A 23,086-nucleotide genomic window follows, 5' to 3' on the forward strand; every position below is an offset into this window, starting at 1 on the left:
GCTTTTGTTTTTTCTTCTCCTCCTTCGCCTTCCTAAAAGAGGATCGCGCATCACACAGATTTGGATAATAGTAGATAGAAGAGAAGCACTCCGATCCATACTGACTCCATGGTGTCTATCCCATCCAGGCTTCCGTCTTCCAGACGAGTGATCGTGCTGAAATTCCAGGGCGGCGTTCGCCAGCTTCTTCTTGCTGCCCGTGCGCACCTCGTCTTCCCCCAATCACAATCCTTATGGCATCTCACGGAAATATGTCACAAGGGCCGGGCCTCTTGGACCTGATACTTGGCGAAGCAGCCCCAACACCGCTACCGATTTCGATTCCCTATTCGAGTCCGATTTCGATTCGCCATAGCTCTCGCCCCGTTCATAAAAGCGGATCCTTCAAGGATTGGACTCGCGCTCCAGTAAAGACTCATTTACCGCTTGACAATCGACACTGCAGTTCACACCCCCGCTAGTTAGCCCTGGAGATCCTAATGATCGCGTGTTTGAGGTTGAAGCTAAAGAAGAAGTACGAACCGATATCTTCGTCTGCCAGCTCGTGTGACAGACCAACACGCTGCGGCTGGTGCTTCACGGAGCGACCATACACAATAGCGTGCTTGAACTGGTCCTTGATCGTCCTGTGAATTTGATTACACTGATTGCGCGTCAGCGGATCCCGTCTAACAAGGATGTTCGGAGCTGCCGAGGTAAAGGGAGCCTTACGAAATCCTCGACCGTGCAAGCATGCGCTCTGAGCACCACGGGGGCCGTGTAATCGGGTGCCTTTCCTTTAGGCTTGGTGTAGATGCGTCGGAGGTTGAGCTTTGCCCACATCATCTCCAAAAGTTCGTCGATGTTCCAGCCATGCTCAGAACTAATCGGGCAGGCGTTAGGTATCCGGTACAGCAAATCCAACTCCTCAATCGTAATAGCGTCAATCTTGTTCAGGGCATAGACGACGGGAATGTAAGCCCGACTCTTAGCTTCAAGAACATCAATAAGGTCATCAATCGTTGCGTCACATCTAATGGCGATATCTGCCGACGAGATCTTGTACTCGCTCATGACAGCTTTGATTTCCTAATGATCCAAGTCAGCCCGAGTGCACGTCAACGTACTTTGTTTTCTGGAAACCCACGTCGTGATCAATATGCGTCAGAGGAACGGTGCTTGTGATGGCAATACCACCCTTGTCCTTCTTCTTGAAAGTAATGTTGGGCGGCTGCTTGTTGATACGGATACCAAATCCCTCCAATTCGTTCTCGATGACCTTCTTGTCGACTAGTGGCTTGTTGACGTCGAGCACAATGAAAATAAGATGGCAGGTCTTGGCCACTGCAATGACCTGTCGACCACGACCTTTACCATCTTTGGCACCCTGAATAATACCAGGAAGATCGAGAATCTGAATCTTAGCACCGTTGTACATCACTTGACCAGGGACAGTCGTCAAAGTCGTGAACTCATAAGCAGCAGCTAGACAAAGTACCATTAGCACCATACCATTGACTGGGACTTGCCTGCAACGAACCTTCGGAATGTTGGCCAGTCAATCTGCTCATCAAGGTACTCTTTCCGACGGACGGGAAACCAATGAAACCACTATTCAAAGTCAGTATATATCCCACACTCCTTCAAGACTTGTCATGCGACATACACACTAGCAACACCGGTACGGGCGACATCGAAACCAGCTAGCAATCCAATAGTCAATAACTGACACATCCATTCGATATAGTCACTCTCCACTTACCACCACCGCCGCCACCACCACCGCCAGTCGGAGTCAACAGCTCTCGCTTCAGCTTAGCAAGCTTGGCCTTCAACTGTCCTGCACGATACCATCAGCTCTGTCTGTTCTCGTACCACCTCCAAACCCATTCGTCTCATACCCAAGTGATAAGCCGTCGCCTTGTTCTTCTGAGTCCGAGCCATCTGAATAACCGATCAGTATACGAATTCCGGCGCAAGATAATTTTAGCGGGCATTCGGCGCGAACCTCGTCCTCGACTTGTTTGATCTACATTTGTACACACAAAGACAGTCAGCATAATCAAGTCTGATATTATAACTTTCAATATGAACAGTAAAGAGAAATAAAATAGAGCAATAGTGGCGGGCTATCCAACCTTCTCCACGGTTGTCGACATTTTGGCGGTTTTATACGAGTTTCACCCCTCGCACACGGTACAAAAAAAGAAAAGAGACTATGCAAGACAAAAGAAAGAAAATCAAGGAAATCTAAAATTGTAGGATTTCTGCCCTAGCGATCGAAACCCTTTTCCAACGGGTGTCGTGGTGAGAAAACCTGAACGAAAACGCTCGCGGTATGTCAGTCGCAATGGTGGAGATACAATCTTTGAAATTGTGGCCGCCACTTCATTTGTCCGTTTGCTTCGTCACATGGCGGGGAGGTTGCCTCAGGCATAAAATGTTCAGGCATCCAATCCACGCTTATCGGCGATTGTGGCAAGAGCTTTTCCTTCCGCCGGGATCGGGGTTCATCCCACATATCCACCATCACGCAATTCTTAACGTTCAGATACATTGGCTGGTGACTCGTATTCTTAGTGGCTGCAATGGATGCTGTTTGAGTTACTATTCTTGTTTGCATCCAATTCATAAGTTTATTCTGTTCACTCAAGGACACCTACACATTCCTTCTGCACACTGTCTTTACCACCATCTATCTATACTTCCTTCCGAATCCTCCGATAACCGAAAATATCTATACCATACAACACTGAACCAAGGAAAAGCAAAAAAGCATTAATTTTCACAAGAACAAAGTTACATAGACAACATGCCATACATCAACACAGACACCCGCTCCAAACCTAACTCCTCTTCCAGCAATGGATTCGAGAACCTCGTCCAAGATCTAAGTGACGCTCTGGGTCCGAGCTCGGGTCTAGATTCCGATGACATTGATCCAATGGACATCCTGCGCTTAATGGAACGATATGATTCAAACCCAGATGAATGGCTTTCCTTTGCGCTGGGAGACTCAAAGAAGAACTACACAAGGAACCTCATCGATGAGGGCAACGGCAAGAGCAATTTGGTGAGTTGCTCGTACTTGCTTGCGTTTATCCGCCGTTCTTATGTACAATGGCATAAAGGCAAAGTACTATCACGGATCTATACTGACATATGATGCTAAAGCTCATCCTAGTCTGGAGTCCCGGAAAAGGAAGCGCAATACATGATCACGCCAATGCGCACTGCGTCATGAAGGTACTACTATATTCTCCATAAGACGGAGGTCATCCGCCCACAAAGCTAACCACCGGATTCAAATACTTTGTAGATTCTAAAAGGCTCTTTAAAAGAAACCCTCTATGCCTGGCCAGATCAAGACAAGCTCCAAAATGGGGAATCGTCTCCACCGCAAATAAAAAAGGAGACTATATACGATGAGAATCAGGTTACGTATATGTCCGACAAGGTTCGTCTGATATTTCCTGTTATGATGATTGGACCGGGTATCATCTTTGGTGTAGCATGGCTAACACTGAGTCGCATCTTACAGCTGGGCCTTCATAGGATCTCGAATCCGGATCCTAATGATTATGCCGTGTCGTTGCATTGTAGGTCTACCTATCATATCGTGATGATTACTATGGGTGTGATGGCATGCTAACTTCGATAAATTGAAAGTATACACTCCTCCCAACGCAGCAACGCACGGCTTCTCCATCTTCGACGATAAGACCGGTAAGGCCTGTCATATCAAGACGTCGCATGTTTACTCGGTCCGGGGGGAGCGGTGTTGATCTGAGTCGCTGTTTGTCTTTTTTTCTTATTTATACCACCCCTACTTATTCTTAGCTTGGTGATTGCGTTCAGTTGTATGGCGTCTTGTCATTCGATATCCATCTGCTGTTTGTGAACTAGATTAGACGAGGGCATGTGAATATTCTTGGGAGGTTGAGGAGTTGCTGACTAGCGCAAAATTCTCACAACACATCATAGCTCTTTCATTCGCTCAATCAAACCACAGTATTAATAAACATAGAATAACAGTCGTCAACTCAGTCTTGAGACACTCAAAGCAGATTAAAATCACAAGGATGCGCTCCTAATGTATGGCATAGTAACAGTTTGTATCCGCAAAACGAAACAACACAGCAATCGGATGCATATGCATGTGGGTCAATAAGATACTGTACAATGCCAAACAAGGTATAGAAGGAACAAACAAGAAGAGAGCACTAGCGAAGATAACAATGCTGTGTGCACAAACAAAACACAAAATGCAAAACAAAAGACAGCTAGCTAAGGGATAAAGATAAAACTCGCATTGCCGAGGAATGAATAAGAAGAATCAATGCTCAAACCAAACGCATTTCATACATAATATCGTACGTAAACTCATGACTGTGACTCCCTCAAGCATGACCAGAAGCAGCCGATGAGCGCATCAAGATCCGCTCAAACAGCAAATCTGGATTGTCCAACACTTCGGACTGACGTCGACGAAGGTCCTCGAGGCCGACTGTAGGGTTCTGTAAATCTCCAATATAAGTACGTCGCTCGAAGGAGATGCAAAAAGATATCAACCGTGATACCCACCCAGTCCTCCTGGTTCGGCACACCGTGTGCGGGCGGAAGTAAGCCTGTGTCGGAGTCTTCTTCACCTGGGATAGGGGGTTTCCTGCGAATAGGTGCCGGGGTTACGGGAAGGCTAGGCCGTTCTTGCTCGCTGGGGAAGTCTGTCACCCGTGTATTGTTGGACCAGCTGAAAGTGTACCTTTCTTGGCCGGATACTAGGCTCTGTCCTGTGCTGGATGGGCCGCCGGTGAGCACCTGCACCTTGCCTTTGCGGGCTTGTTGTATGGATTGGATGTATTTTTGGATCTCCGGGATTTCGTCCCAAGCATTAGACCGCGTGTAAGAGTCCCAGGATTCAGTTGGATCTTCAGATGTCCAGGACGTCACTCGAGAATCAGGTGACGGGCCAGACTCGTCTTCCGTGCTTTCAATGAATGATCTTGGAAGGGTAAATGTAGTTGAGCTCTGGTCGTCTTCTGGGAATACACGCGTTGGTCTAGGCGCACGAGTCTCCCAGGGAAATACCTGGGCAAGCTTTTCGGGCTCCGGCTTGGTGCTTGGGACTTCATAGTACATGTTCTTTGGTGCTTCCGGATAGGATTCTGGAGGCTGGAAGAGCTGCTCATCCTGCGACATGGCGTAGGTCTTCTTCTCCAAAGCGATACCTTCTGGCTTCGTGTTTAGTGGCGGAGGTTCCCTAGAAGCATTAGCAATAAGCAATTAGATAAGTTCCTCAGTGGCTTACTTGGATGCATCCCATTCTGCCTTGGGCGGCTCAAACGTAGTCTGTACTTCAGGTTTCGGAGATGGCGGTGCAGGTGGCTGCTCGTCAGGCACATTGGCTGGCTCTGTAGGCTGTTGATGGTATTCGTGCTGGAAATATTGTGACTGTGGCTGAGGTGTTTGTATATGCGATGGCACGCTAGGTTCATGTGCACGCGATTGCGGCTCGCTATGGGCTACAAATGATGTCTCGCCTGATTGAGGGTGTATGTATGCCGTGACATGCTCTTCCCCACGAACATACCGCGGAACAGCGCTTATGATTGGTGCTTGTGCACTCTCAACCGCACGCTGTTCCTGTCGTTGCTCGTGCTCAGTGGGTATTGTTGAGCCTGCTACAGGCGCAGGTTCGGGAGCTGGTGCTGCCACACTCTGTTGAGGATGTGATTGGTAATTTTCATGCGCTTGGTGCACCTGTGGAGCCTCGTGCGCAACTTGTGTAGAGTAGCTTGGTGCCGATGCTGGTGGTTGAGTTGGTGGCTGAGCTGGCTGGAACGGCGCGAAGTCCTGGTGAGAAATCTGTTGATGTTCTTGCGGGTGTACGTATTGCGCTTGCGACGACGGTTCGAAGTGTGTTTCTTGAGCTTGCTCATGAGACACATACTCCGTATACTCTCTGTGCGGCGGCGGCGGCGGCTGTACATCCTCCTGGTGACCCCCATAGAAATCCTGATGTGGGGTTTCCACCTGAATTGTAGGCACAGGCTTAGGTAGCTGGATTGGCTGCTGGTATAATTAGCTCATGGACACTATGTAGAGATGCCTCAATGGCTATCCACGGGATAGTACTGACACTCGTAGTCACAACAGGACGATAGTGCCTATCGTAGACAGCCCACCATCTTCCCAGCAACTGATTATAGGGAGATTGAATTGGTTCCACCTGCCTCGCCATATTCCAGGGTTTCTGAGCACCAATGAAATGAATCATGCTGATCGTACTCTGAAAATGCTTGTAGGCGGGGATATACTGGTAGTTCGCACTAGGTGTGCAATTGTACGAAAAGCTCAGTCTGTGCCAATCGCGAAAGTGCATGTTCAAAAGACCCTGATCAGCGCCATCGAAACTGATACCTCGCTCTGCCAATGCTCTGAGAGCAAGATAATCCTGTAAATTAGGACGGAGCACCATAACACCGCTGTTGAAGCAATCCGGCCAGCCTACATCTGGAACCGCTGCGAAATCCACCTCCAACTCTAGGAGTTCATCGGGCGCTCTGAGTGCGACCACATCACAATCAATGTAGACTATGCGCTTGTACTGTGTTTGGCGCCAGAGCTCGATCTTTGTGAAGGTTGCAATCAAGTCCGGCCGATCCATGAGCCAGAGGTTCGCTGGAGTGATGTTTGTCAGAGGGTGCACGGGGATTAGTTCATCATAGACAGCCTAAGGCGCGCTAGTCAGTGACTGGCCCTGTGAGGTGGGAATTGTTTCGCGTGAACAAAGCATGCGCGCGCGTACCTGAAGTTCCTGGATTGTTGCTGGCTGCAAGCTGTCCGGGGTGAACAGAGCAACCAGCTTAGCTTTGGAGCCATTGTCGCGAAGAGAATGAGCAAGAACGGTGGCGCCTATAGATTGAGTGGAAGCAAGTCAGGAAGGCAGCTCTGAACAGTAGTCTGACAGTCACAGGAGCAAGCATACCTGGGAGATAGTGATCACTCAGTAGAAGCTGTCGGGGGACCAATTAGTAGCAGGCAACGTGATCACGGGATGAGGAGGCGGAACATACAGTGCAGTAAACGGCACTTTCTTGAACCATTGCGGCGGGAGGTGAGCCGCGCGATCCACGAGACCACCAGCTACGAGAAAAGGGAGTGATGCAAAGAAACAAAAACAAACGAGTGTGAGGTGCACGAAGAAGACGAGAAGGAAAGCAAAGAGGAGAGAAGGCAGGAAGTTGAGAGCTAGTCTAGGAGGTACTGAGCTAGTTCACCCCCAAATTACTACGATCCCCCTCACTCGCAGGTGACGTTTGGAGCTAAACCCCGCCCGCCAGCATAATCAGCAATCAGCAAAGTCGGGCCCGGCTGTGAGCAGTCCTTGGGAGGCTGGGGGAGTCAAGATGCGGATGGTACCAGACTTCTTTTCTGGTTGGATTTACGAATACCCACACGACAACTGAATTGAATTGCTGTGCTTGCTGAATGATGGGGAATGGAAAATACAAGAAAAGAAAAAATAAAATAAAAAGGAGAGCTCGTTCGTGGCTCGGGACTACTACTCTGGGGGAAAGAAAAAGTCAATGCGCGCGCACTGGCTGGGGATGGTCTGAGGCAACGCCAGGGATTATTGGTGAGGAAGCGGCAGAGCTCAACTGCATCAGGCCGCGTCCCCGTGCCACCGACGCTTGCTCCTCCCGGCCGTTCATTCACCGGATGTCGGAGGTGATGCACGTTGCGTTGCGAAAACTCCCGTCTAATTAAAGGAGAAAGGGAAAGAAGCTGTGGAATTCCGATTGCAGACCAGCCTAGAAGCCAGACCGACAGCCAACCTCCGCGAATGCCCCTTGCATGTCCGCACTCTTTAATTCCCCCTTGGAGTGCACCGATAGCGGTCTCGGCGCGGAAACAAGAAACCGTGTACCTGGCTTTGTGTCCCCCTGCACCTGCTGAGCCAGTCTCGGCAAAACATTCACAACAACTAAGGAAGGACTAGGCCAAAGGGAGGACCATCCGTCCTAAAATAGCATTTCAAGCAAACAACACGATCGGATCAGTTCACTTCCGAAGAGTCACTACAGCCGTTGGATAGCAAGCCTTCATAACCGCCCCGATGTCCTCCTTCTCGCCCTTGACAGCCCACTCAACCGCCTTTTCCAAGGCAACCTGGCTCTCCCGTTCCATCGGAGTGAAGTGTCCCGTGAGTGGAAGCTCGACCAACTGACTGTCTGCGACAAGGTAATCGGCGAGGCCATCCAAGCAGATTTGCGGCTCCAAGGCAATGTCTCCCTTGCCCCAAATAACGGTCGCACAGGCTTTCAGGGCCCCCTTGGGTCCGTCATCAAACAGTCCAGCCCCGCTGCTGGCACGACGGGCACCGCTACCGCTCGCGATGCTGTGCAAGGCAGTAATCGTCTCAACAGATTTGTCCCAACGCGCGTAAGCAGTTCCATCTCTGTAATAGCAGGCCATGTGCTGGAAGCTCGACGGTGCGCGCTCATTCTTCAGTGACTCGGGATATTGCTCGCCATCAGCGGTCTGAGTCCCGGATTCTGCAACTGACGGACCCAAGGAGCTAGCAAAACACTCCGCAGCATCCTGAGACGTATACTCCTGCTTTCCGAAGGAGCCTCTGTGGATGAGCTTCAGGAAGGAATAATTGCCACCCCTTCCGAAAAACCGAACGAGAGGCATGGGCAGCTGCATAGCAAAGATGTACTTGGACTTGAAGAATTGCCGGTAAACGGGGCTCATGGTGGCAAAGGCCTTGTAGATCATCGAACGTGATTGGATCGGCGAGCGCGAGGCCGTCTTCAACATCTTAACAGATGCAGACAACAGACGACTAATGTTGGACGTGGCAAGTGCAGGCTAACATCATCAGCACAACCGAACATACCCATAGAATCTCAGCAATAACGTACCAATGGGCCATTACTCAAGATAAACCGATCCGCCAACTGAGGAGCTTCAGCCGCAAGTCGCATAGAAACAACACAGCCCCAGTCATGCGCGACAACAACTAGCTTCTTCTGGCGCATACCAGCCTCCGTATCCACGCCATATTTGGCTCTGATCGCAAGGATGAATTCCGTCAGACTCTCGAGCACATTAGTAGGCGAGTAATCAGCCAAGCTATCAGTCCCACCATATCCCGGCATATCAACCGCAATGAGCGTCGCAGACTGCTGAAGAGACGAAGAGCTCAGAACATTGCGCCAGATGGCCCAACTATCAGGGAACCCATGGATAAAGACAACCACAGGTTTATCCTGATCCACCGAGGCTCCCTGGTCGTTGCAAACGTAGTGAAACTTGAATCCATTCTTCAGGCTAAGTATATGATGCGAAAAGCCATCCCAATCCTTGGACAAGTCCCAGAACTTGTTGCGCGCTAGGATTCATCAAATGTAATCAGCTTTATGTCCCCCGCACAGTCCCAGCATAGCACGTAAAACAAAGAAAAGCAACATAGACAAAAATTCTTACCGATCTTCAACTCCAACTCCTCCTTTTCAGTAGTCTGCTTAAAAAAATACCCCAGTTTCACAGCAACAAGGCCATAAAACAACAGTCCGCCCAACCCATATGTCAGAATCACAGCCGATTTAAGCTTTCCAAGCACCCAAGCTGTGGGCGTCATGATGCAGTATGCATGTATTTTATCCCATGCAGACACGGAAACTGTCAAACAATCAATCTCAATCACCAGCACTACAGAACTTAAGTAAAGTCCGACAACTGAAAGATTGCAGGAAAAGGAAACAAAGAAATCGAAGGGAAGAAGATGCCAGAGCTGACGATAACAACTAACCAGCGGAGGCCGAGGCAAATTTATAGACCAGAGCAAAGCAAACCGAAGATCCACCTGACGGAACTAGTCCGGATAGGATAGGGGAAAGGGAGGGAGGATCTTAGTGGAAAAGATGGAAGGATTGAGGTGGAGGGGAAACGGTTCTTGGCTGGTGTGCAAGCATAATGGTAAGTGTGTGTTTGATAGCTTTAAACTACCCAGTGCTGGTTAGTGCTTGTCTATTAATGGGGCAAATTCCGAGACTGGAAGAGGTCTCCGCCACCCAAGCTCTTCTTTCTCTGGAACTAACCAAAGTAACTCTATGGGAGGAAGAGACGAGAGGACTGGGGCCCGATGACCTAATACCCGCTCAGATGGGACCCGCAACATGTGAAACGGGGCCACAATTAATTCGGAGAGTATAAGGATTTTTGTGCAGTGGTGTTTGGTACAGGGCAACAGCATAACTAAGAATTTGAGATGTGGAATTCATTTTCGGTTTCTCGTAAGTCATATATACACACATCAATTGGCAATTCCAAATTTTCGTCTCATCATAGCAAAAGCTCCAAAACGCCATATATATCGTACGTTCGTTAAACAATGGGGAATAAGACAGAAAGCAAAATAGCAAAACCTGACAGTCATAATACAAAGCTAGACCGAAAAGCCCAGGTCATGTCGGTTGTCGTCAACTAGGCGCCCGTACCTATTGGATGGGTTTTTAGTATCAGGAAAGCAAAAGATACAAAGAGTGCACTTACTCTAGTAAAAGTCGGAAGAACCAGACCTCCATGTCCTCGTTCCGAAGAGCTTTCTGCGCCCATTCCCGGCCTTGCTGAGCCAGTCTTGGTGCGATCACTCTGCCCTCTTCTTCGGACTCAAAGTATCGTATTGCCTCCAGATAATCATCTCCAGTTAGGCTCAAAGGTACGTAATGTGTCCAGGGTTTGAGCCACTCATCATGCCACTCGCGGAAAATTGAGACCTTATGAACGAGACTCCTGCTGCGTAAGAACGCATAGAACCGACCACTGAACGCATTTCCATCCATGTCCAGCAGATGTTTGTACGCCCAAGCGTCTTGCTGATCAACCGGTTCCGCCAAATCAAAATACTCTCCCTGGGCGGCACAGTCCTTGTCATCACATTGGCCAATGTACGTGAACCGAACGTCGAATAGATCAGCAAAGGAGTTTCGACCAACTCCTCTGGCCTTCCATTGGTTACTTTCAGTCTTGGACAGTATCTTGGCTGTATTGAGGGCATTAACATTGCCGACGAACAATTGTCGATGCTGCCGCCGCCAGCCTCCAGCTCTGGAGTATCCTCCAGTTGTTGAGCCTCTCCAGAACATCTGGCTGCTCTTCTCATTCCACTCCATATCTTTGTCTTCTTCGTAAGGTACCTGGTCAGACCAGTACCAAGGGCTTGGGTACAGGATGTCCTGGTAGCTCGAGATCTTGCTCTGCGAGAAGACCGGGAACAAGTCATGTACAGCCTCAAACCTGTTTGGCCGGTCAAAGAACCCATACTTGTGGCGGAGGGAAGGTGAGTTGCAAATGTCAGAAAAGGCGCTAGTGTTGTATATAAATCCTAACTCGCCCTGAGCGTAGGAGTTTACATTATCCGCGGCCTGCTCATCAAGAGAGCGGACCGGACTGTCGACTGGACAAGAAGACCGAGAATAACTCCACGTGGACTGACGGGTAAATCGATTGAAACGGGTAGTACGCACTTCATCAATGCGGTCACCCTTGTTCAAGTCGCTGGGTCTATCTGACCATGCATTTTTGGGCATGGTATTCGTAACAGTAATTTGAGAGACTTGCTCTCTCGCAATTGCAACCAGCCTCTGGAGATCTTCGCTGGGTACAACGACTCGCGGCTCATCGAGGGCATTGAATACAAGATCCATATCAGGCAGATACTCGACAAAACTTTCGATCATCTTAGCGGTGGCACTGCGCTGCCAGCTCTGCTCGAATGCTCCGCCTTCCACCAGTGACACAGATCCATTTCTGATCAGTACCCCGATCATAGAATTGTCGAAGCCCAGCGTCTCGCGAGCCCGATCGCGAATAGTCTTTGGTTCGAGGGCCCAAAATGGCAACAGAGCATGATATATTGTATCGTATTCATCAATCAGCTGAACTCCTCTATCTTTGGCAAATTGAAACCATTTGTCAAAATGCGGGGGCGGGTGCATGTTGTAACGCTCTCGATATTCATTGGCAGCCTGAGCCAAGGTCTTCGATTGACGTGACAGTAGCCGATCGAACTGCTGCTCCGCATTATTGACAAGCGATGCAATCGGATGAAGACTGTCCAGCTGAGCAGCCTTTCGGAGGTCAGACTGTTCAATAAGCTGGGCATTGGACGGTACGGGGGGCCTCTGCAAAGCAGTCGGAGGCCGAGAATCGGGAGAAGGATAGAGGTCCACAATAGGTGAGGGTGAGGGGCTGGGACCTCTGAAGAAAATGAGGAATAGGGAGACGAGGACAAATGTGCCCAGCCAGACCACAAATCGTTGGGTTCGCATTCTGCCACCAGGGCGAGTCTACGCCATGCAGAGAGACGAGGTTTGTTGTTTGTAAACAAACCGGGAACTAAGCAGAGGCAATGATATTGAGTCTTATCGGTCCCTCGAAGATGCTTCAGTCCCCTGATTCAGCGAGAGACCAGAGCCACCAAATCTCTGAAGAAAAAATTTGCAGTAAGAACAATGGTCAATGACGAGAATGTTTCACAAGCATTGCTAGCATTCCATTGATCTGCCTGATGGACGAAGAACGATGACGGTATCAACCAGCGGGAAACTTTATCGGTCGGTCCCTCTGGCAATCCCGTGCACTATACCCGTTTGGGTATCAGTGAGTGCCCGTGCGCGGTTGTTACTACATCGGGCTAGTGGCAGAAGGCTATATACAAGATGGCCGCCTCGAAGTACTATATATCCTCTCGAGTGGAGTACGGCGACAATGTCCACGCCGAATCGAGGGTTTCTTTACATATACGAATTAACAAAGCTGTATGAACGATAACAGTTGCAATTTGACTGAAATAAATAAGTAGAAGACATAAGACAACTAGACAGGCAGACATGAAGCCAAACCACAAAAGAAAATTGCAGCATTATGCAGGAGAGATAAGCGGACCAAGAAATGGTATACTGAATCAGACATAATGTCAAACGTATCAATCCAACAACGCAGCTTGATCCCAGGTACAGTGACAACATAGCAAATACAGTAAACACATACGCAGCATAAAGCTATATAAAAGTGTCTCAGGTAGTTGTGTAGCAAATCGACCGCTAGTCGATCGAATAGCGGTTAGGATTGCCGGGCCGGTCTCCAGACTCGGGATAAGCCACTGGATCCCTTCGCGTGATGGAGGCAATAAAGGTCGATATAGTCCCGCGGCGACGTACGTCTTGAATGGCGCTGGCCGGTACACTCGAGGGGTAGAGTTGGTGTAGCCGCAGTAAGATATCAAGCGCGAAATTCTGACAGTTTCGAGTAACAAGGTTATACCTCTTGTAGTCCTCAAACACACGTGTCGCTGCATCCTCAACTTGTGCGAAAGTAGCGAAGGCCCTGGGGATCGTGAAGGATTTGTTGGGTCCACTCTTGGCAACTTGGAAATGGTGCTTGGACAGCCGAGTAGTTGCAGTACATGAGAAGCCACTGCTTTTGGCTTCATAGCCGATATGGTAGAGTATTCCATTAGGATAGCCCACTTGATAGGGCACAAAGATTGCCCAGTGCGAGAGACTGCCGGGTCCCCAAGCTACCAATTGCAGGGGCATCTTTTCAGTGCTGACCATGGGAATCGAACTAAGGCTGGACCTCTGAGACATCTTGACCCCAATGATGCTATGGAAGAACAGAGAAGAAGGATGTCTGTGCTGGTTAGCACCTGCTGTAGCAGTCTGTAATTAGAACATACTTGTTATTTGATTTAGAAGCTAGAATGACCGGGCCTTAGACGTGAAGCATAGAGAGTGCACCAAAGCCTTGGGTGGTGTAGAAGGCACACACAATGAACGAACAAAACCAGCCACCGGGTTATGAGTGCACCGATTCAACGAAAATTGTCGAGTGATTTCAGGCCTTCAGAGGCGTTTTGTCAAGAATGATCCAAAGCCAGCATCATGGCACCCAGGGAGTCGCCTTTATAGACGAAGGCCCAGAGCCTTTGAAATCAGGATCGAGAGCTATTGGCTTCATATTGCATGCTCAGCTGTGCCAGAAAAGATAGCATCATGTTTCAAACTGAGCCACTTCAACAGTGCATCATTGGCTGCCAATGCAGCGCTGCGCTCGCCTTGGATGGCGACAACTTTTCATTCAGAACTCGGCGCCTGAGGAGTAGGGCTACCGGCCAACCAAGGGCATTGCATTTGGCGCGAAAGGTTGTCCGAAGGATGGCACTCAATGGTTTATCGCCGCCATCCAAAGAAGCAGACAAGGCTGAGGAGGCCAAGGTCAGGCCAGTTCGGTGACAGAACTACTGAAATAGAAGTTGGATGAAGATGTGATACCAGATCCGTTGGTCATTACGGAATGATGGGGAAGCGATACCCGCCGGCGAAAGATGGTCCAGCCCATTGCCGTTCCCCACCAATTCCTGGCGGTTCGGGAGTGGGCAGGAAACCGCCATGTCTGGCCTGATCCTCTAAGACGGAGTGTATCAGGATGATCAGGATGGGACCGAAAAGCTAGGAGCAATCAGCCAACTACGTGCCGGACTATTAAGCGCCGCGCTAAGAATAGCAGCAGAAAAGGAGGTTTCTTCCGTTCCGGTGGTCGCGCCATGGCGCGCGCGGGCGGCTCATTTGAGGACGCCCAACAGTAGTTCGCGACCTCACTTCCTTCCTTCCCTCAGTCATACTCACCCTCACGACTTCGCCATCATCTACAACATGTCGGAGATAGAGGAGATTGAGGCCCGCCTGGCTAAGCAGCTGGAGGAATATCGGAGCATCATACAAGGCACAGACCTCTACGAGTATATGGGGAATCGCGTGGTGGAATCCCGAACCACGAGCGGTAACTTGGTCGCTGTGAAAGTGAACCGGAAGGAAGACTACAGGCGATCGGAAGCTGAAATGATGCAGTATGCCCATGAAAAAGGGATCCTCACACCTCGGGTACGCGGTTGCTATGATGTGAAGAGGGGTGTCATAGCCACAGTGACTGACCGGGTGCCTGGCGATTCGCTTGATAAAGTCTGGCACACCTTAACCAAGTCTCAGAAGAAAAACATTGAACTCCAACTCAAGCAGCAGGTAGGTTTCATAACCTACATTGCCTGGTTTAGCAATTTGTGTGCTCACCTTTTCAAGGTACAAGAGATGCGGAAACACACCCAGCCGTATATTGGCCGTATTGGCAATGTCACGACATATAATTTCTTTGACCGCCTGCACAATAATGACATGGGTCCCTTTGCTTCAGAAGAGGAATTTGATGAGTGGTGCTTTGCCAGAGTTAAGTTTCCTTACCAACAGGCATTCTGGAAGCGATACTTGCCTAAGATGAGGAAGAAGAGGCCTTCAAAATTCGTTTTGACACATGGTGATCTGTCTGCGCGGAATATTATGGTTCAAGATGGCCAGCTCACCGGCATCATCGATTGGGGGTACAGTGGATTTTTCCCTGAATACATGGAGTATGCCTTGGCAACGGTCATTCATGAATCTATAGAGGATTGGTGGCTTCCCGTGCTGAAAAGGGTGCTGGAGCCCTCTGGGTACCTCCGGGCCAAATTTATCGCTACCATCAAGGATCGAGGGTGGTAGTCATCCTTCTTCTCTTGTTCTCTCTCTTATCTGTCTCCTTGTCCAGTTTATCCTGGCGTCATGCGAGCCTCTCATGTCATTGATATGATTTCTGTTAAAGTTGTTCTTAACTCGCCACTGTGTACTTCTTATGTTCCCTCATGTTTCCTCATGTCTACGCTAGATACCCACCCCTACATCGTGCCCCCGAAGGGTGTCTTACACATACAATTTAGGCCGAGGCTGTTTCAATTTGTGCACTATGATCTTTTTTTTTTTTTTTATCAATGACATACACACATACACATATCTCAATGTTTATATCCGGCAGGTTCCCTTGAAATCTCATTCGTGCACTGACCGGAGATCTTTGTTAATGCTATCTGAGTATTCCTGCTATTCAAAATAGTGGCTCAAAAAGAAATATGTATACATGATATATCGTCTGACTACTTTCCCGCGCAGCTGACCTTCAGAGGTCCCCCCATCGCCCTGACAATTCGTATTACCACCAAGAAGTGTAGCCCCTATAAACCGCGATGTAAGACGTGCTCTACCCAATTTTCTTGAATATCTTAAATCCAACTCAGAAGACTGATCAACCTCCGCAATCAGTGGATATGTCGCCTCAAGTTCAACAACGATGGTTGAAGCCTTCTTATCGGGTTTCCTAAGCAATTGCGAGTCCTAAAAGGAAACATTGCTTGTAGGTTGGTGACTAGTAGACTTCGTCTTCAGTCACCCATAGAATAAAGCTTCCACATGGTGTTGCGACACTTCAGTGGTACCAAGGTGGCAAGGTAGTTAGTTTATCGATGACTCGCTGCATCTTTCGAGGAGGTCAATGATATGATAAATTGGTAGTTTCATGACTTGCTCTGGTTTAGCTTTGGTTTATAGAGTACTCGATGCTATATGCCTCCGATAATCAATCGCTGGAGCGGAGGGTGGCCCTCGGATGTAAAGGTACCAGGCTGCGACTACTACGACTATTACTACTGACCACCACTACCACCTAGCAAGTTCACATATGGGCAAGAATTATTCAAAGCACCCTTGACTCACCTGGCTACTTTATTGATAATGGAATAGTTGGCTAAAAAGGGCCGATAATCAAGTGGACCTCTTGAAAGTGTTATGATGGCTTTTCCTGCAAAACGTTGGATCAAGCTATATTGACTGCTCTGTGTCACCCCATCTGTTCCCCGGAGCTATTGCGACTAGGCGTAGAATGAATTTCTCCCAATATGGAATATAGCTTTTTGTATTGAAATGGAGCAACATGTATTCAATACTAAAAATCACATAAGACCGCTGTTGTATTATTATACTCATCTTGCTTTCCATGATATCAAGGTCATCAGCCTGCCCGTAGATCCAGACTCAAGGCCTTGCCGTCTTTGCTGGCGGCGCAGCATGTTCCCGCAGGGCCAAGTTCGAGTCGCTTCCCAAATCAATACCTCCTTTAATCTCCTCCAAGCTCGGCCTGCGTCCACGCTGTACTCGGACCCCAAGCAGCAGGAACCCGGCAGCAGCAATCAACCCAACGACAACTAGAGTCACAATCGCACCGATGACTCCTCCAACGGCGGGGCTGATTCCTTTGCGTCCGGAGGAAGAGGCTGCGCTACTACTCGGGCCATCGTTTTCATCATCCAGGACACCCGGACAGAATACAGCTGACGAAGACGAATCACACTGGAGGCACCACTCCTGCGTCGAATTCAGCGCAAAGGTCTGCATCTCAGCCTTGAACTCGCTATAGGGAACTTCGATGCTGCTGGGACTGTGACCAAAAAGCGGGTAAGATTGGAATTCCGGTGATGTTGTTCCATTGCGCAGGAGGAACCGCACATAAAGCTGAGATGGGTCAGGATAGGTTGGAAATGACTGGTTTTCCAGACTAAAGAGCTCAAAGGTGAGCGAGGCCCCGAGCGCAGGTCGTCCATAGAATTTTCCATTTTCCTGGGATGCAAGTTGCACGAGGGAGGTAAGAGCGACAGCAGGCTCGTAGCCTCCGAAGACGAATGTCAGTTTCCCACTGGTGCCCCGGTAAAGAACATTGGTGTCGAATGCATCCAAGATATTTCCGGCTAGTGTCTGGCCTGCAATTGTGCGAATGGCACTGCTATCGATTGGGCTTGACAATGATGTATCCGAGTTGCCGTTTGTTGCAAAAGTGTATTGATCGGCATACCAGCGCGCAAGCCTTATATCCTCTTGGCTGACGCTGTGCAACAATGTCTCGTTGTGCAAGAGCTGGTATTCTAAGAATTCGGAGACCGCAATGGAGTTCGCATAGTTGACCGAAGAGCGGTCAAAATCGCCTGACAGGGCCTGGATGTAAAGACGGTTGTAGAGCGCGTCAGACTCCTGTATCATTTGCTGAGCCTCCGTGCTAGCCTGGTAGTCAGCATTGGCGATCTGATGCAGGAAGCAATTATCTTGGCCTGCCACCACGACCGACTGAGGGTCGTCCGAGCTCACGGTGACAATGGGTGGATATTGGTAGCCACCCATAGGGGCAGTCGCAAAGCTGCCATTGGCCATGAGATACGACGGGTCAGGATATTGCACGTCGTAAGTATCGTTGAGAGGTGGGTATAGCCCCTGCATAAAAGCCTGCGCAGACGCAATGACCGATGGATCGGTGGTAGACAGAATATCAAGATCTTCATCTTCGAGAGCATATGTAGAGATGCTCTCGATTCTCGTACTCGGACTGACATCGGTCGAATGGATTGCAACATATCGATCTCGGAAAGCAGACCCAGCTTCATACAGTGTGTTGGCACCATATGGTGTCAAAATATTGGGGCGAGGCAGGGCTGTCGGGACACGGTCTCCGTATAGAGTGTAAGCGAATACCGCCCAAACTTGCTCTTTCAGGTCCTGAGCTGAAGCCTGAGTAGCTGCCTGCAGGATTGCCGCAAGGGCGACAAACTGGCGCGTAGAAAGCATTGTGGGGCTTCTTAAAGTCGGCCTCTCATGAAAAGTGAAGATGTTCAGTCGACACTATGGGTGAAGACTACCAAGCACAATCATGTATACACGAATGAGTGTCGATCATCCAACAGTGGGAGGGCCCCAGATAAAAAGCATTGGCAGCACTGGTAGTTACATCCTACGGAACCGGGTCACATAGAAAATGTTGAACCTGCGGGGAGTGCTCATGGAATATAGGGCGAGGAGGGTTCTAGAGGTGTCAAACTCAAGGACCGGTCCGTGTCTGGACTCCTCCAATGGTCGGTTAACGTCTGGTACAGACCACGGACGTAACAGCGCAATAATCTTGCCTACAATCAAGAACCATGGGAATTGCCTTTGTCCATCCGACAATCAGGGCTGAGCTGCTCGGAACACACCAGTCCTGTGTCTGCATCCCTAATCATGCCTATAGATGCTATAGAGATAGGTTAACTTAGACCCTTGCAGGAGGAGGTGTTCTCGACATGGCTATAGTGGTAGACGCGTCTATCTACTGTCACTTGTTGGCATCCTCAGGGATGAGTTCGTTCTGCATATGCCATTGTACCACTCTCCAATCATCCTTAAAAAAGCAGCTAGAGCACGTCAGTGTGTTGCAATGGTTTAAGGTAGAGGTCTAGAAAGAGATAGGAGGTAGTCTATGACGCATGGATAGAGTAGCATTGGACGGAAGTAACCTTGGATGAATGTTACCACTGAGGGGTCAAAAAGTGATCAAATGATACACTAGGAAGGGACTTTATAGTCAAGAAGTGAAGCCTGTTCCGGATTCAAAATGGGGTGTGAACCAGAGAGTGGTGGAAGAAGAGAAGAAGTAACAGTAGAATCTTGAGTATAGAGAGAGAGAAGTGGAGGATCAGGCACCCAGGCAAACAAGAGAATGGGTTTCCGAAAGAGGAAAGGCCAGGAAGACGGTCGGGGAAACACAACAGAAGTACTACAACAGACCTGGGAATGACCAAACAAACATAACTGGATATGTTGTCTTTCATTATACTGGAAGAAAAATAAATAAATAGAATTTGAAAATAATACAGAACATTAAATCCAACTAGTGTACTATCTATATCGTAAGTATCCCCAGGAAATAATGGAGCTGGAATCCACACCCCCAGCCGAGTTCCCCGACCGACCGGGCGGAGAGGGAAAAAGTAGGAAAAATCTGAGGGGGCGATTCTCAATCTAACACTTCCCAAAAGCCCTACGCCTGCGCCCTACCCCTAAGCCCTCATTTCTGCTCTTGGAAGTCAACGCCTATCCCTTCCATCAGGAATTGTTCCTATCATGGTCGACACGAGAGGTACAGACCCGTCTCTCGACGAGGCGGCCTCATCTGAGTTGCCTGTTCCCTCCGTGACCGATTCCGCCGCTCATGGTGAGTTCTCCTGCGCGCCGTTCGAAGGAGTCTCTGCTCCCGCTGGCCCCGACAGCTCCCTGGGTAGATTGTCTTCAAATCAAACACCCTGGGGCCAGTCCTCTGCAGTGATGAAGACTTTCTGTATGCCCTGTTTGTTTCCATTCACAGGGTTGACGTGAATTTACGGCAGTTTCCCCCAAAATGTCTCACCCTCTCGAGGAAGATGACGGTTCCCTCTCGCCGCCAGCTTCTAAGAAACGCCGTCTCGAATCCGAGCCAGCTGACCTTTCACTACCACCTCCACCGACCACCTTAACTGCAGATCAAGTACCGGGAAATCAGATTGAAGAAGAATTGGCATCTGCATTAGGCTCTGGTGTTGTCGACCCTGTGGACCATCCCGTGGACCGTCCTCTAGACACGCCCGCTCCCATCGAAGGATCTGCAGAAAGCGCGGTGCCACAACCAGAAAGCAGTGCTGATATTGATTCGGACATGGCTACTGTGATTTCAAGTATCATGAATCACGCAGAACGAGTGGAGGAACAATGTGTGTTAGGCCAGCAGCAACTGGCGGAGACCTCCAGCGCGTCGCCTCCGAAGGGCATGGTGTTTGTCAAAGCCAACTCACACCTGAAGATTCAGAGTCTGCCCATTCTTGACAATTTGGTAAGTCGCGACTTACTTCGCGTGACTTTGCTTACAGAATTCTAACCCGCGATGTCTCTAGTCAACCCAGATTCTGTCGCTGTTAGCCAAGTCCTCGTATCAGGAAATCACTTCCTTCGTTTCCGAACCCGAGACCGAGAGTGGCCAAGCCTATGCGACCATGCGGTCGCTGTTCGATCATACGAAAAAAGTCTACTCGAGCAAAAAGTCCTTCCTTTCGCCTACAGAGCTGGAGCTCACCGAATCCTCCCAGATCGATATTATTCGCAAAGCCAATCTAGCTTCCTTTGTTTCCAGTATTTTTGGCACGCAGGAGATCGGATTTTCGGAACTCAACGATAACTTCCTTGATGTGTTTGTTCCCGAAGGTGGCCGTCTACTCAAGGTGCAGGGTGCCTTGTTCTTGGAACTTAAGACCCAGGCCTTCATCGCATCGATGAACAATTCGGAAAGAACCCGAACCGAGCTGCTTTACGACCTGTTTCCCGATGAGCTGGAGCAACAGCTGCTTGATCGGCGTCCAGGGACTCGTCAGCTGGCTCCAAGTGAAGCGGACTTTGTCAAGCGGGCCGGTTCGCGCCGTGACATTCTGCTGAGCGACGTCAACAACGAGGAAGCCATGAAGGCCTTGCCGGACAAGTACCACTGGGAGGATTTTCTTCGGGACTTGAGCTCCTACATCACCAAGAACTTCGATACCATCAGCAACCAACAGGTCTGAATCCCCATCATTCATCTTTGCACGTGCCTGTACTAACGATGAGCCAGACGAAAAAGACCGCTAAGGGTCGACAACCATCCTCGTCCGACGGAGACTCACAGCCGTCCAATGCTCCTTTGCAGGGCCAATTCCCCGTCTCAACCCAGCCACCTGATGTTCCTGTTGACAGAAACATGCACGGCGACTTGGTTGCGCGTGCGGCTCGTGCGGCGCAAATTGCATTGCAAGGCCACGGCTTGAGACGCTCCCAGCAGCAGCAGGCCCAACAGAACCAGCAACAGCAACCGTCGCAGCAGCAACCACAGCAGCACCAACAACAGCACCAACAACAGCATCAGATGCATCAACCCCAGCAACTTCAGCAGCAACCTCCTCAGCATGCGCCGCAGCAGGGGGGCCAGATTCTGCATGGCTATTCTGCTGCCCAGCCCACGGGTCAGATGCAGCATCAGCAGACTCACCAGCAGCCGTATCATCATAGTCCCGCTCCGTCCGGTTACCAGCAACCTCCTGGTCAACTAACTTTCCAGCAAAGCCCCCTGCAGGCCAACTTCCAGCAATACAACCATGTGACTCCTGCTTCGATTCCGCGACCCAACTCAGCCGCAGCCAACCATGGCTATATGCCGGGGATACCACACTACTCGCAGTCTCAGCCGACTCAAGTACTCTACGAGCGCGCGCGCATGGCGGCATCTGCCAAGTCGTCGCCTAGCAGCCGCAAGTCTGGGTTGCCCAGCCAGCGTCGGCCGTGGACGACGGAGGAGGAGAACGCATTGATGGCCGGGCTGGACCGGGTCAAGGGCCCGCACTGGAGTCAGATTCTTGCCATGTTTGGCCCGGGAGGCACTATCAGCGAAGCGCTGAAGGACCGCAACCAGGTTCAACTAAAGGACAAGGCGCGGAACTTGAAGCTGTTCTTCCTCAAAAGTGGCATTGAAGTGCCGTATTACCTTAAGTTTGTGACTGGAGAGCTAAAGACGCGTGCCCCCGCGCAGGCAGCCAAACGCGAGGCCCGCGAACGGCAGAAGAAGCAGGGAGAAGAGGACAAGGCACATGTTGAAGGCATCAAGGGCATGATGGCGCTTGCCGGTGCACATGCGCAGCCGGTTGGCATGACACACGGCCACGATATGTCGGCATCGCCACTGCCACCAGATGCTGGAGCGCATGCGGCGTTTGACCAGACAGCCGAGCAGAACCTGATGCAGACGCTGGGACAGGAGGTGCATGGTGAAGCCTTTGGGCAGCATCACCACCACCATCATCATCACCAACATCACCCGCATCATACCCACCATCAAGACCATGTTGATCCCAATATGCATCTTGGACAATAAAGCGTCCGTCATGGCTTGTGTCTATGCTTCTGCTCAATGTCTATCTCATTCTTCTTTGCTTTTTTTTCCACATGTATCAAAATGCGTTCTATGTTTCCTTTTGCGACATCTATTCTAGCGATTATGTTGATTACCGATGTGACTGTCCGGGGGAGTTGATTGGGGGTCTCGAGGGTGCTTTGCTTGCTGGGGAGACGAATGGCCATGTAGAGTTGGGGCTGTGTACCAACATTGTTCATTTTTCGTAATTGCGAGGCAGAATTAGGGACTTAATGCAAGACTGTACTTTATGAATTGACTGTTTGGCCAATATCAAGCATGTAATTGCTGTAGACGTAGCCAGAAAGATACATACACTATAGTAACAGAATCGGGCCGACCGCGGACAAGAGCAGAGAGACGAATGGCTCTCCGCTCCGGCAGCGCGACCCGACCAGTCGACTCTCCG

At 49.8% G+C, this 23,086-nt stretch overlaps 9 protein-coding genes across 9 annotated transcripts; 3 read left to right on the forward strand and 6 right to left on the reverse strand.

Moving 5' to 3' along the window:
- Window positions 1-384: 384 nt before the first annotated feature.
- BO79DRAFT_195878 (GTP-binding protein RBG1) lies at window positions 385-2,315 on the reverse strand (the record flags this gene model as incomplete). Its single annotated transcript, XM_025681161.1, has 10 exons — window positions 2,118-2,315; window positions 1,988-2,008; window positions 1,881-1,923; window positions 1,742-1,819; window positions 1,646-1,682; window positions 1,520-1,590; window positions 1,127-1,464; window positions 712-1,068; window positions 523-643; window positions 385-476 (listed from the first exon to the last, which is right to left on the reverse strand). The coding sequence occupies exons 1-10, from the start codon at window positions 2,136-2,138 to the stop codon at window positions 385-387; spliced, it is 1,179 nt and encodes a 392-aa protein (XP_025538787.1). The 5' UTR covers window positions 2,139-2,315.
- A 220-nt stretch (window positions 2,316-2,535) lies between these two features.
- On the forward strand, window positions 2,536-3,911 carry BO79DRAFT_19949 (putative cysteine dioxygenase Cdo1). Its single transcript, XM_025681420.1, has 5 exons — window positions 2,536-3,052; window positions 3,154-3,225; window positions 3,299-3,436; window positions 3,521-3,578; window positions 3,649-3,911. Exons 1-5 carry the CDS (start codon window positions 2,792-2,794, stop codon window positions 3,762-3,764), a joined length of 645 nt encoding a protein of 214 aa, XP_025538788.1. The 5' UTR covers window positions 2,536-2,791; the 3' UTR covers window positions 3,765-3,911.
- A 468-nt stretch (window positions 3,912-4,379) lies between these two features.
- BO79DRAFT_149512 (glycogenin) lies at window positions 4,380-7,085 on the reverse strand (the record flags this gene model as incomplete). The annotated part of the gene is made up of 7 exons (XM_025678589.1): window positions 4,380-4,496; window positions 4,564-5,239; window positions 5,288-6,051; window positions 6,119-6,712; window positions 6,788-6,894; window positions 6,968-6,995; window positions 7,056-7,085. 7 exons carry the CDS (start codon window positions 7,083-7,085, stop codon window positions 4,380-4,382), a joined length of 2,316 nt encoding a protein of 771 aa, XP_025538789.1.
- A 630-nt stretch (window positions 7,086-7,715) lies between these two features.
- BO79DRAFT_195885 (alpha/beta fold hydrolase) lies at window positions 7,716-9,853 on the reverse strand. Its single transcript, XM_025681162.1, has 3 exons — window positions 9,475-9,853; window positions 8,910-9,379; window positions 7,716-8,856 (listed from the first exon to the last, which is right to left on the reverse strand). Exons 1-3 carry the CDS (start codon window positions 9,626-9,628, stop codon window positions 8,044-8,046), a joined length of 1,437 nt encoding a protein of 478 aa, XP_025538790.1. The 5' UTR covers window positions 9,629-9,853; the 3' UTR covers window positions 7,716-8,043.
- A 421-nt stretch (window positions 9,854-10,274) lies between these two features.
- On the reverse strand, window positions 10,275-12,320 carry BO79DRAFT_195888 (putative capsule-associated protein CAP1; the record flags this gene model as incomplete). Its single annotated transcript, XM_025681163.1, has 2 exons — window positions 10,275-10,487; window positions 10,543-12,320. 2 exons carry the CDS (start codon window positions 12,318-12,320, stop codon window positions 10,436-10,438), a joined length of 1,830 nt encoding a protein of 609 aa, XP_025538791.1. The 3' UTR covers window positions 10,275-10,435.
- A 599-nt stretch (window positions 12,321-12,919) lies between these two features.
- Window positions 12,920-13,904, reverse strand: BO79DRAFT_209361 (uncharacterized protein). Its single transcript, XM_025682588.1, has 2 exons — window positions 13,730-13,904; window positions 12,920-13,683 (listed from the first exon to the last, which is right to left on the reverse strand). The coding sequence occupies exon 2, from the start codon at window positions 13,638-13,640 to the stop codon at window positions 13,095-13,097; it is 546 nt and encodes a 181-aa protein (XP_025538792.1). The 5' UTR covers window positions 13,641-13,683; window positions 13,730-13,904; the 3' UTR covers window positions 12,920-13,094.
- A 750-nt stretch (window positions 13,905-14,654) lies between these two features.
- Window positions 14,655-15,891, forward strand: BO79DRAFT_174150 (phosphotransferase family protein). Its single transcript, XM_025679719.1, has 2 exons — window positions 14,655-15,071; window positions 15,129-15,891. Exons 1-2 carry the CDS (start codon window positions 14,706-14,708, stop codon window positions 15,582-15,584), a joined length of 822 nt encoding a protein of 273 aa, XP_025538793.1. The 5' UTR covers window positions 14,655-14,705; the 3' UTR covers window positions 15,585-15,891.
- A 960-nt stretch (window positions 15,892-16,851) lies between these two features.
- On the reverse strand, window positions 16,852-18,524 carry BO79DRAFT_266710 (uncharacterized protein; the record flags this gene model as incomplete). Its single annotated transcript, XM_025686988.1, has 1 exon — window positions 16,852-18,524. One exon carries the CDS (start codon window positions 18,522-18,524, stop codon window positions 16,947-16,949), a length of 1,578 nt encoding a protein of 525 aa, XP_025538794.1. The 3' UTR covers window positions 16,852-16,946.
- A 1,228-nt stretch (window positions 18,525-19,752) lies between these two features.
- On the forward strand, window positions 19,753-22,893 carry BO79DRAFT_195892 (putative MYB DNA binding protein (Tbf1)). The gene is made up of 4 exons (XM_025681164.1): window positions 19,753-19,926; window positions 20,099-20,577; window positions 20,639-21,292; window positions 21,346-22,893. The coding sequence occupies exons 1-4, from the start codon at window positions 19,836-19,838 to the stop codon at window positions 22,636-22,638; spliced, it is 2,517 nt and encodes an 838-aa protein (XP_025538795.1). The 5' UTR covers window positions 19,753-19,835; the 3' UTR covers window positions 22,639-22,893.
- Window positions 22,894-23,086: the final 193 nt, after the last annotated feature.

This window comes from Aspergillus costaricaensis (assembly GCF_003184835.1).
Source record: "Aspergillus costaricaensis CBS 115574 unplaced genomic scaffold BO79scaffold_18, whole genome shotgun sequence".
In the NCBI taxonomy this organism is placed as follows: domain Eukaryota; kingdom Fungi; phylum Ascomycota; class Eurotiomycetes; order Eurotiales; family Aspergillaceae; genus Aspergillus; species Aspergillus costaricensis.

Bases quoted from the DNA above. Each gene is read 5' to 3' on its own strand.
- BO79DRAFT_19949 (XM_025681420.1), top strand. From the start codon at position 2,792: ATGCCATACATCAACACAGACACCCGCTCCAAACCTAACTCCTCTTCC. The intron at 3,053-3,153 runs GTGAGTTGCTCG...ATGATGCTAAAG, and splicing joins GCAACGGCAAGAGCAATTTG to CTCATCCTAGTCTGGAGTCC. The intron at 3,226-3,298 runs GTACTACTATAT...AATACTTTGTAG, and splicing joins ATGCGCACTGCGTCATGAAG to ATTCTAAAAGGCTCTTTAAA.
- BO79DRAFT_195885 (XM_025681162.1), bottom strand. From the start codon at position 9,628: ATGACGCCCACAGCTTGGGTGCTTGGAAAGCTTAAATCGGCTGTGATT. The intron at 9,380-9,474 runs GTAAGAATTTTT...GATGAATCCTAG, and splicing joins GGAGTTGGAGTTGAAGATCG to CGCGCAACAAGTTCTGGGAC. The intron at 8,857-8,909 runs GTACGTTATTGC...TGATGATGTTAG, and splicing joins TCTTGAGTAATGGCCCATTG to CCTGCACTTGCCACGTCCAA.
- BO79DRAFT_209361 (XM_025682588.1), bottom strand. From the start codon at position 13,640: ATGTCTCAGAGGTCCAGCCTTAGTTCGATTCCCATGGTCAGCACTGAA.
- BO79DRAFT_174150 (XM_025679719.1), top strand. From the start codon at position 14,706: ATGTCGGAGATAGAGGAGATTGAGGCCCGCCTGGCTAAGCAGCTGGAG. The intron at 15,072-15,128 runs GTAGGTTTCATA...CACCTTTTCAAG, and splicing joins AACTCCAACTCAAGCAGCAG to GTACAAGAGATGCGGAAACA.
- BO79DRAFT_195892 (XM_025681164.1), top strand. From the start codon at position 19,836: ATGGTCGACACGAGAGGTACAGACCCGTCTCTCGACGAGGCGGCCTCA. The intron at 19,927-20,098 runs GTGAGTTCTCCT...AATTTACGGCAG, and splicing joins GACCGATTCCGCCGCTCATG to TTTCCCCCAAAATGTCTCAC. The intron at 20,578-20,638 runs GTAAGTCGCGAC...CGATGTCTCTAG, and splicing joins TGCCCATTCTTGACAATTTG to TCAACCCAGATTCTGTCGCT.